Genomic DNA, 10,115 nt, shown 5'->3' with positions numbered 1-10,115 from the left:
CCAACACACACGTNCCAACACGCCCGTACCTGGCCGCTGCCCTCCCCCGCAGGCCACCACGGACCAGTTCCAGTGCGGCAAGTGCAGGCAGCGCAAGTGCACGTACTAGCAGATGCAGACGCGGTCGGCGGACGAGCCCATGACCACCTTGTGAGGCTGCTGCTGCTGCTGCTGTGGCTGAGGGTGGTGGTGCTGTGGCTGAAGGGGGTGGTGGAGGTGGTGGGGATGGTGGGGGTGGCGGCGGTGGGGGGTGGTGGTGGCAGGGAGGGCCTGGGTGCACACGCATCTGGTGTGCTGGTATGTGTGTGTACAGGAAGGATGGTGGGCTGTGGGCTGTATGCATGCGGTGCTGGCAGGCGGGGGCGGTGTGTGTGTTGAGGTGGCAGCTTTGAGCTGGCTGGCTCACCCGGCCCTGCTTGCCCCGCCCCTTGATCCCGCTCCCGCGCATGCGTGCGCGCTCCGCCGGCCTCTGCGTGCAGCGTGAGCTGCCTCAACTGCAACAACCGCTGGAAGTTTTGCTGAGCTGGCACCGCTGCTGAGCTGGCACCCGCTGCTGAGCTGGCACCCGCTGCTGAGCTGGCACCCATGTGTAGCCGGCGCTCCTGTCGACCCTGCTGGCTCTGTATGTGCAGCGGGCAAGGCCACGCGCCTCCTCGCTGCCCTCCCGCCCCCTCCTCCTGCTCGCCGTTCCTCCCTCTCTTGCTGCCCTCACCGGGGACTGAGCCGCCCCGCACTGCTGACCCTACCCGTGACCTGACACACGCTGTAAGCACACCACAGTGAAGCTAAGGGGACACTCCAGATGCTGCTGTGAGGGGCGAGCGGGGTGCCGCCGGTCGGCAGCGCTGCTGCACATCCTTTAACCGCAGCCCAACCCCTCGTGTGCCTCGCACATGCTCCCTGCACAATCCCACCGAGTGGCTGCCCTGTTACATTCCTGCAGCGGGAGGCGCGGCTGCCCCGCCGTGTTGGAACGGCGTCAGTGTTTGTGTTGTGCCGCCCGCGCGGGCTGTGCTGCCGGAGGGAGAGTGCACGCATGGGTGCCAGAGCCAGCGGGGCACGTGTAGCAAACGGGGGAGGGAGGGAGGGGAGGGAGGGCGGGGAGGCGAAAAACTGGAAAACAGGATGCAGCCAGATCAATACATCTGCTGCTGCGGGGCGGCCGTGTCGGGCCGTGCTAGGGGAGTGCTGTTGCTGCAAGGGAGTGTGTACTGCTGCTGCTGCTGCTGCTGCTGCTGCTGGGGCCCGGGTGTGTGGCGTGCGGGGTGCCACGCCGCCCCTAGGGCAAGAATTGGAGGCCGCCTGCACGGCTGGCCGGCGCTGCCGGGCGCCTGGCTGCCCCCCGGGCGGGCCTCCGCCAGGCGCCGGCGCTCGGGGCGCCCGCCCCAGGCTCAGACGGCGGCCTCGGCTGCTGGCACGGCGTCCTCGGCGCGCGCCGCCGCCTCCGCCGCCGCCACGCGCTGCCGGAACAGCGCCGCCATCTCCTCCGCCTTCTCGTACACCAGCGCTGCACAGGGGGGTGCGGGGAGGGAGGGAGGCGGATCAGCCCATGCCCATCGCAGCACCCCCACAGCCGAGAGCCGGCCCCTCGCGTGCCCGCGCCCCAGGCCCCACCCACCCGATCACTTCTCTGTCCAGACCGGCCCCAGCTGCCGGCCGCCGCCCACCAGGCGCCGCTGCTGCCCCCTCGCCCCAGCGCGCCCGCATCCCCCCATCCTCATCCCGCCCCCCACCTGGGTCGCGCAGCATGTCTCCCGGCGTCGGCTCCAGCTTCTTGGTGCACAGCGCCACGCGGCCGCGCTCGCGGTCCTGGCTCAGCACCATCACCTTGATGCGGTCGCCCTCAGACAGAACCTGCGCGGCAGGAGGAGGAGGAGGCGGCGGGGGCGCGGGGAGCGTGGGTGATGGGCTGGGCTGAGGGGGCCGCCGAAGCCGGAGCCCGAGGCCGGCACACACGCACGCGCACACACGTGCCACGCCGCAGCACGGCCACGGAGCGGCCGCAGCCGCACAGCCACGCGCCGCATCAATCCTCTCTCTCTCTCTCACCCTCTCTCATACTCACACACACACACACCAATGCACAGCCACAACACACACACACACACACACCACCCACCTTGTCCACGTTTGTGATGCGGTCGTGCGAGATCTGGGAGATGTGGAGCAGGCCCGAGGCGCCGCCAATGTCGACAAACGCGCCGTACGGCTTCACGCTGATCACAGTGCCCTCCACCACGTCGCCCACCTGCGCGGCCAGCGGCCAGGCGGCAGCCAGCAGTGTCAGTGAGCGGCAGGCAGCGGCCACACGCATGCATGGGTGCGTGGGCGCACGTCGAGGCGCGGCGCGCAGGTGGGTGGCGGGCGGGGCGGGGCGGGGCGCGGCCCACGCAGCGCCCCCACGTGCGGGCCCCTCCCGTACCAACCTGTTGTCTAAGCCAGCCCAGCCAGCATTGGCAGCCAGCATTGGCAGCCAGCATTGGCAGTAAGCATTGGCAGCACGCTTGCAGGCCCCACGTCAGCAGCCCACCGTCCGCTGCCTGGCCAGCCCCGGCCCCCGAGGCCCCCCCCCCACCACCACCCAAGCGCCGCACGCACCTTGAACCCGCCCACGCGCTCGTCGGCGACGACGCGCTTGTTGGACAGCATGAGCCGCGCCTTCTCCTCATCCACCTCGGTCACCTTGAAGGCCATGGTGCGGTCCAGCAGCTCCTCGAAGGTCTGCACCCGCTGGCCCAGCTGGGAGCCGGGGCAGAAGCCGCGGATGCACTCCACCTCCACAATCACGCCGCCGCGGTTGGTGGCCACCACGCGACCCTCCACCGACACGTCATCCTCCAGGTACTGCCGCAGGCGCTGCCAGGCCACCTGGCGGGGAGCAGGAGCAGGCAGGGAAAGGAGCGGAGGGCGGGGGGCGAGTGAGGCGGGGAGGGTTTGTGCGGGCATGGCCGGCCTGATGCCTGCTGCCGCGATGCGCCGCCGGAAGCGGCGGGCGGCAGCGGGGCGGCGCGCCGCCCCACGAACGCAGCACACACGCTCTCCTTTTTGCCTGCCCCCGCCCGCACGCTGTCCCCAAGCCAACACAACACAGCACCTGCCCCCACACACATATCACACACACACACACACACAGCAACAAGGCACCTGCAGCTCCATGCGTTTGAGGGACAGCATGAGGTCTCCGTTGCGCTCCTCGCGGATCACCACAAAGTCACGGCAGGAGTGGGTGCCCACCACCTGGGTGGACTGCGGGCAGGCGGGCAGGCGGGGGAACGCGCAGGGGGGTGAGCGCCGGCACGGCGTGGCGGCAGCGGTTCGCCGCGGGCGGGCCAGCTTTGGAGCGGCCGTTTGCAGCGCTCGGCCACGCTGGCGGCTGGATGTGGGAGGCCGTGCGGGTGGGAGGGCAGCTGCAGCGGCAGGGTGGCGGCTGGCGGGGGGGGCGCACGCACCCGTGGGATGTTCGCCAGCGCCAGCTCGGCGGTGGGGCAGAAGGCGGTGGATTTGCCGCCAATGTCCACGTACGCGCCGCGCTGGTCGACGCGCACCACTGTGCTTGCACCTGCAGCAGCGCGAGGCGGGCGGGGTGAGCGGCAGGGCTGGCTGGCGGGTGCAAGGCGGGGCGAGGTCGAGGCGGGGGCGCCGCCAGCTGGGCGGCCCACCGGCTTGCCTTGTCCCCAGTGTGGAAGTCGAAGTCGTGGGTGTCCAGCAGCTGCTCGAAGCGCGCGTAGGCCGTCTCGCGGTCCCACTCGTCTGCTGAGGAGGACTCCTGAGCGGCCTCGGCCTCCACCGCGGGCTCCTCCATAGCCGCAACACGGGTCAAGAGGAGGTTCTTCCTCCTGGCCTGCTGCCTCTGCACCGGCTTCAGTGGCGCAAAAGTGGCCACACCCGCCGCACGGGTCTGCATGGCTGCCTGCATGGTTCCTCTCCCACTCTAAGCGGCAGGGGTGAGGATAGAAGAGGCCAGGGGATGCCGCGAGTGGTAACATGAGGCAGCCACCAGCGCAAGCAACCAGGGTCATGGTGGGCAGTGCCTGAATGCGCTGGGAAGCGCATTGTCCACGCCGGGCAGTCTACCCCCCTTGTATGACCGATTTGTGAGGTTCGCGGGCCGACATCGCGAAGATGGGCCTTCGGCAAGGCCCGAGGCAGTGGCGGCTGGCCCTCCTGCTGGCCTGCGTCTCCCTGGCCTCGGCGGACGAGGTGCGAGCGCTACTTACGATCCACCAGGCCCAGAATGCCTCGTGTATCGACCAAAGCCCGCCCCGAAACACAGTTGCAAGAGCGGCGGCGGCGCCTCGCGGCGGCGGCAGAGCGGCAGCCGGCGCGCCTCGAGGCGCTGGGTCTCTGCCAGCCCTACACCCCTCTTTGTCGCCCCTTCCCACCACCATTTCTGCACGCGCCCCTGCCCTCCCCAGGTGCCGACCCGGGCGTACCGCGGCCTATGGGGCGGCCTGTTCCAGCAACAGGCGGCGCGCCCCGCGGCGGGAGGCGGCCTGCGCGAGGCGCTGGCGGGGCTGCAGGCCAAGCTGGCGGCCCGGCTGGAGGGCGCCGACGCCTCGCTGGCAGCCCACCGCGCCTCGCTGGAAGAAAGGTTCCGCACCCAGCTCAACCTGACGCTCGCGCTGCTAGACGGCGGTGGCGGCGGTACCGCCGCCGCCTCGCTGCTCGCCCGGCTGGAGCAGCTGCACGGCCAGCTGCTGCGCGACTGGAGCTCCGCCGACGCGCAGCAGCTGGCGGCGCTGGCCCTGGTGCAGGGGTGGGCACTGGGGGCAGTGGTGGCGGGGCGCGGCGCCGCCGCCTCCGCGCTGGCCGGCGGCGCCGGCGGTGGCGGCGGCCAGCCCGGCATGCTCAGCCTGCAGCGCGCGGCAGAGCCCGTGGCGGAGCCGGCCTGGGCCTCCTTCCGGCCCCACACCTGCCTGCGCCTGCAAAACTTTGGCAACGCAGAGGGATACAGCGCCGCCGTGCTTGGCGCCGGCCCCTGCGCAGCCACGCCGGGGGCCCCGCAGCCCGCCCACGCGGCCGCCAGCGGCGAGGCACTGCGCTGGGGCAGCCGCGCCTCCTTCCTGCTAGACTGCTCCCCCGGCGACGGCAGCGAGAGCGGCGGCGGCGGCGGCGACGACGGTGGCGGCGGCGGCGGCGCCCTGGGCGGCCTGCTGCAGGCGGCGGGCGCGGCGGCGGCGACCTCGGTGGCCGCTGCGCTCGACCCCGCCACCACCTGCCGCGCGGCGGTGGGCAGCGACGGCGGCGCGGCTGCCCTGCTGGAGCGCGGCTTTGAGCGGCCGCTGCTGGGGGCGCCCAGGCTGGATGCGCTGCACGTCCGCATCTGCAACAAGTGAGGCGCCCTGCCCGCTCCTGCCCGCTGTCCAGGCGCGCTCACGCTTGCTTAGAGGCACTCATGCCTCACCGCGGCGCAGCCTTGTGCCGTCGAGGCGTGCTCGGGCTTGCTGACGGGGCACACCCAGGCCCGCCGCGGCGCAGCCTTGTTGCTTGCCTCGCCTGTTCATCCCCGCATGCCGCGGGCGACACTCGACACCCTCCCTCCGCGCCCCGTGTGCCTCTTGCTTGTGCAGGGCGCCGTCCAGCCTGCAGTACCCCGCCGCACTGTCCCGCGGCCCCGCCATCCGCCTGTCCGGCCTCAAGCTCAACGGCCGCCCGCTGCTGCCCGGCGCGCTGCTGGCCAGCCAGGCGGCGGCCGCCGATGGCTGCCTGGCTCGCCTGTACCGCCTCAGCGGCAGGGCCATGCACGGCGGCTACGTGCTGAGCGGCTGGGTGCAGCTGGGCGAGAAGCCAGGCGGCGGCTCTGGCTGCTCTGGCGGCGGCGGCGGCGGCGGCGGTACCGCCGGGTTTGGGGTTGGCGAGATGGCCAGCCTGGAGGTATCCCTGGGGCAGTACTCCCAGCTGGAGGCCGCCGCCTCGCGCCTGCTGGGCGGCGCGGCGCAGCAGGCGGGCGGCGCGCCGTGAGCGCGCCCCCGCCCGCGCCCCTCTCACGCGTGAACACCTGCTGGCTTGCATGCAACTATTTGTTTCCTGACGCCCGACGCTGGCGGAAGCTTACACTCGCTCTCTCAATCAATCAATCACCACTATTTCAATCGCCCTTCTCCTTCTTCTTCCCTACTTGTAAATCGCAGCACCGCGCCAGGTGCCGCCGAGCCCCGTGGCGGGCCCCGCGGCAGCAGCCACAGCGCAAAGCCGTTGCCGGCAGAGGGCAGCGCGTGGTCGGCAGCCAGCACCGCCGCCGGGCGGCGGAACGCATTCATGCGGCTCTCCACGTCCACGCCGCCGCACAGGCCGCCGCCGTCGCCGTCGCTGCCGCTGCCGCCGCTGCTGCCCTGCTCGCCGCGTGGACCGGTGCCGGCAGCGGCGCCACAGCCTGCCAGCACGTGTGCGCACAGCTGCCGCGCCCGGTGCATCGCCTCTTCATTGAAGTCGGTGAAGCAGCACACCAGCGGGCCGCTGCTGCCGCCTCCGCCGCCTCCGCCTCCGCCGCCGCTGCCGCCGCCACTGTCGCTTGTATGCCCGGCGGTGGTGACGTCGCCTGCGGCTGGGCGCGGGACCAGCTGCTGCATGGCTTCCGCCAGGTGCCGCAGTGTGGGCACCCAACTCACGTATGCGGCCAGCCCTGCAGCAGCGGGCGGGGCGGGGCGAGATGAGGGGAGGCAGGCCCGCAGCGCCATGAGGCACACTCCTGCCCTGGTGCTGCCTGCTGGCTGTCGGCGCTCCAGGCATACTCCCAACTTGCGCACCCACGATGCCCCGCCTCCTCCCTGCCCCCACCCTGGCTTGCCCTCCTCACCCGCATTCAGCGCCACCACGACGTGCGGAGCGCCGTGCCGCTGCGCCAGCTCAGCAGCCAGCTCGTGATAGGCGCCTCGCCAGAACCCCAGCGTCTGGCTGCCAGCCGGCACCTCCCCGGCCGCCGGCGGAGGCTGCTGCCGGGCGCAGCTGCAGCCGGCGGCGCCGCAGGTGCCTGCCGCGGGGGCGGGCACGCGCACGCTCCTGCCGTGCGCCCAAGCGGGCACCTGAGGACCAACGAGGTGCAGCTCGATGCCTTGCTGCTGCGGCAGCAGGCAGCCAAGCTCCAGCAGCAGCGGCCAGCCATCCAGCTCCCTCTGCGGCCCCAGCAGGTGTATCACCAGCCGCCGCGGCTGCGGCGGCGCCTCTGGCCGCCGCCCCGCCTCGCCGCCCCACGCCAGCGGCTGGCCGGCCGCCGGGCTTGCCGCCTGCCGCCGCTGCGCCTCGGGCAGCTGCGCCACCAGCTGCTGCTGCTGCAGGCGCAGGACCGCCGCATAGGTGGTCAGCGCCGCATCCAGAAGCAGTGCGGCAGGAGAGTCGAGGGGCAGGCCACGCAGGCGGTAATAGGCAGCCCAGTCGGCGGGAGGAGGCGCCGCTGTCGCGGCCTGCACGGCAGCACGGCAGCAGGGGTGCGGGCGTGGCGTGGCGGCTCGGGTGTTCAGTCGGTTCACACACCAGGGCTGCCAGTCCCAAACAGCCAGGCATCGCTCTACGGCAGCAGGAGGCGCACAAGGCTGGCCGGCCTGCTGGGCCGCCGCCATCATGTGCCTAGGAGCAAGCAAGCCAGGCCGCTGAGCTGGCGACAGTAGGATCGGGCCAAGGCAGAGGCAGAAGCAGAGGCGGAGCCTCACCCGGGATGTTAGGCAGGGTGCCTGGCCTGCAGGCAGGCCCAGCCAGCCGCCCAGCCGCTGCTTGAGCTCGTCCCGGCTGATGTGCGTCTGTGGCGGGCCTCCCGGCGGCAGCAGCTGGCGCAGCAGCGGGGCGTGCTCGCCCCACGGCGCCGCCCCTGGGCCGCCGCCACCACCGCATGGGCACTCGCGCTGCCAGGGCCCCACGCCGTGCAGGCCCAGGCGCAGCAGCCAGGCGCAGGGCTGCTGGTGGTGGGTGGCGGGGGCCCAGGGGAACAGGTGACTCTCCAGCTCCTGCAGCCACACGGGGACATGCATGGCACACGCATCTTGCAGAGCGCCAGCAGGTGAGGGGGCAGGCACACAGACCTGAGCTCCACACCAGAAAGCGGCCTGCCAAAGGCCCGCTGGCAGCGGCGCCAGTCACCTGGCGCCTCGCCGCCTGCGCCGCCATGCGCCCGCACTCCTCGCCGTGCCCCAGCTGCTCCCGGTGCAGGCGCAGGTGCTTGGCTGAGCAGTAGGCGAACACCCCGCACCCAGGGCAGGCCAGGGGCTGGACCGTGGGCCGGCCACACACCTGAGTGTGCAGAGGGCGCGAGCAGAAGAGGTGTTGGGGGGTGCAGTCGGAGCCCGCCGCTGGCGGTGGTCCAGGAAGCCTGGCGGCGTGGACGTCATGGCGGCCTGGCAATGAACACCTCACCCCCTTACACCCGTCACGCCAGGGGCTGCACCGGATGCCAGACGGGCTGCCGCAACAAACCTGGCAGCAGAGTGTGGCCGCAGCATCGGATGTTGGGGTGGACATGCGCTGCCCGCCGCGTCTGTAAAGCGATCCTGCCGATGCTGTCCGCCGAATGCCTCGCCAAGTCAAATGGCGTTGCATGGGGCAAGCCAGGTGGCAAGCCACCCGCATTTGGTTGGAAGGGTAGCCTCTGCCTGCCCCTTGCCATCGTCAGCCTGCTTCCAGCAGTCATGGCGTCTGCCAAGGAGGGGACGGGCAAGGAGAGGCGGCCGGTGCGGCCCGTGGTGCTGGCCGTGGGCGGCCTCTGCCTGGTCGGCCTGGTGTTTGCGCTGTCCAGCAGCGGCAGCAGCGGTGCGGATGGCGCCCAGTTCATGCAGGCGCCGCAGCAGGCTTCAGCGCGCCAGCTGCTGCAGCCGGGTGCTCTGCAGGCTCGCAGCCGCGTGCAGCCAACCCCGGAGTGGGGGCCCCGGTGGCACGGGAGCAGCAAGCGGGGCGGCAAGTACGTGGTGACCAGCGTCATGGGGCTGGATCCCGAGCGCCTCAACATCTTTGTCAAGTCGCTGCGGCGCTACTCCCCCGCCACCCGCCTGGTGGTGTTTGTGGAGGAGAACACCAAGCACCAGCTGCTGGAGGACAACGACGCAGAGGTCATCCCCTTCAAGATGAGCGAGGACTCGGCCCTGGTGCTCTACAGGTGCGCCGGCGGTGGGGCCCCGCCGCGGGCGGCAGGCGGGTGGCGACACGCGCCGCCGCACCTGCCGCGGCGCCGGCCGCCTCGCGCCCCGCCCACCACCTGCAATCCGGCCGGCCGCCTGGCACGCATGCAGCAGCTACAGCCGGGCCCGCGCGGCGCCGCCAGCAGGCCGCACCACCACAGCTGTTGGCACAGCTGGCAGCAACCACACGCATCTTTCCCCCCCGCAACCGCCGCTGAACCGCCCCGCCGCGCCGGCGCCCACCCCGCCCTCTCGCCGTCGCCTGCCGCCGCCTTCCCATGCACGCCTATGGCCGCCGCCGCCGCTCACCGCCGCCTTGCGCGTGCCGCCTGTACCGCAGGTTTGAGCTGTACAAGCAGTACCTGGGGGAGCTGCTGGTGAGGGACCCAGAGGCCGGGGTCGTCCTCACCGACTCCCGAGACGTGCTGATCCAGTCAGACCCCTGGGCTGACCCCTTTGTGCAGCAGCTGGTGGATGAGGTGGGTCAGTGGGTGGTGCGGTGGCGGCGTGCAGTGGTGTGTTGTGGCGGCGGCGTGTGGTGCAGCAGGGGGTGGGATGGGCGCGGTGCGAGCCGCATGTGTGTGTGTGTGTGTGTGTGTGGTGGAGCGGAGCGCAAAGCGCAGGCTGGCTCTGCCCGGGGCTACGCCGGTCGGCAGCGGCGGCGGCGCCGCTGCTGGCTGGCGGCTGGCTGTGCCGCCGCTGCCGGCGGCCCTGCGCCCCGCACCTCTCCCGCCTGCCACCTCTCCCGCCTGCCACCGCTTCTGCCTGCGGCTCCCGCCTGACGCCGCCCCCGCAGGACTCGATGCTGTTCAGCCTGGAGGGCGGGCTGGCGGTGGGGGAGGTGCCCATCCGGGCGCAGCCCCAGAACGCCCACTGGGTGGACACGTGCTTTGGGGAGGAGGTGCTGCGCAAGGTCGGGGACGGCGCCATCTCGTGCGCCGGCATCACCATCGGCAGCGTGTCGGCCGTGCACGCCTACATCGTGCAGCTGCTGCAGACGGTGTACCGGGGAGG

General features: G+C 72.2%; 4 protein-coding genes across 4 annotated transcripts in view; 2 read left to right on the top strand and 2 right to left on the bottom strand.

The window, feature by feature from the left end:
- Positions 1–109, top strand: part of CHLNCDRAFT_144411 (hypothetical protein) — a gene marked incomplete at both ends in the record, with an annotated part of 2,046 nt that extends 1,937 nt beyond the window's left edge. The window contains one exon of the mRNA XM_005848877.1: positions 53–109. Coding sequence (XP_005848939.1) covers positions 53–109 — 57 coding nt within the window. The remainder of the gene's footprint in view (positions 1–52) is intronic.
- A 1,282-nt stretch (positions 110–1,391) lies between these two features.
- Positions 1,392–3,802, bottom strand: CHLNCDRAFT_22007 (hypothetical protein; the record flags this gene model as incomplete). Its single annotated transcript, XM_005848668.1, has 7 exons — positions 1,392–1,507; positions 1,734–1,854; positions 2,120–2,248; positions 2,599–2,868; positions 3,145–3,246; positions 3,450–3,552; positions 3,660–3,802. 7 exons carry the CDS (start codon positions 3,800–3,802, stop codon positions 1,392–1,394), a joined length of 984 nt encoding a protein of 327 aa, XP_005848730.1.
- Positions 3,803–6,083: 2,281 nt separating this feature from the next.
- CHLNCDRAFT_144408 (hypothetical protein) lies at positions 6,084–8,097 on the bottom strand (the record flags this gene model as incomplete). Its single annotated transcript, XM_005848667.1, has 4 exons — positions 6,084–6,622; positions 6,797–7,400; positions 7,647–7,937; positions 8,071–8,097. The coding sequence occupies 4 exons, from the start codon at positions 8,095–8,097 to the stop codon at positions 6,084–6,086; spliced, it is 1,461 nt and encodes a 486-aa protein (XP_005848729.1).
- A 496-nt stretch (positions 8,098–8,593) lies between these two features.
- Positions 8,594–10,115, top strand: part of CHLNCDRAFT_57525 (hypothetical protein) — a gene marked incomplete at its 3' end in the record, with an annotated part of 2,742 nt that continues 1,220 nt past the window's right edge. The window contains exons 1-3 of the mRNA XM_005848876.1: positions 8,594–9,079; positions 9,442–9,580; positions 9,898–10,103. Coding sequence (XP_005848938.1) covers positions 8,616–9,079; positions 9,442–9,580; positions 9,898–10,103 — 809 coding nt within the window. The 5' untranslated portion in view covers positions 8,594–8,615. The remainder of the gene's footprint in view (positions 9,080–9,441; positions 9,581–9,897; positions 10,104–10,115) is intronic.

The sequence above is a fragment of the Chlorella variabilis genome (genome assembly GCF_000147415.1).
Source record: "Chlorella variabilis unplaced genomic scaffold CHLNCscaffold_7, whole genome shotgun sequence".
NCBI lineage: Eukaryota > Viridiplantae > Chlorophyta > Trebouxiophyceae > Chlorellales > Chlorellaceae > Chlorella > Chlorella variabilis.
The sequence above is the reverse complement of the archived record's forward strand: the minus strand, read 5'-3'. Positions and strand labels throughout refer to the sequence as shown.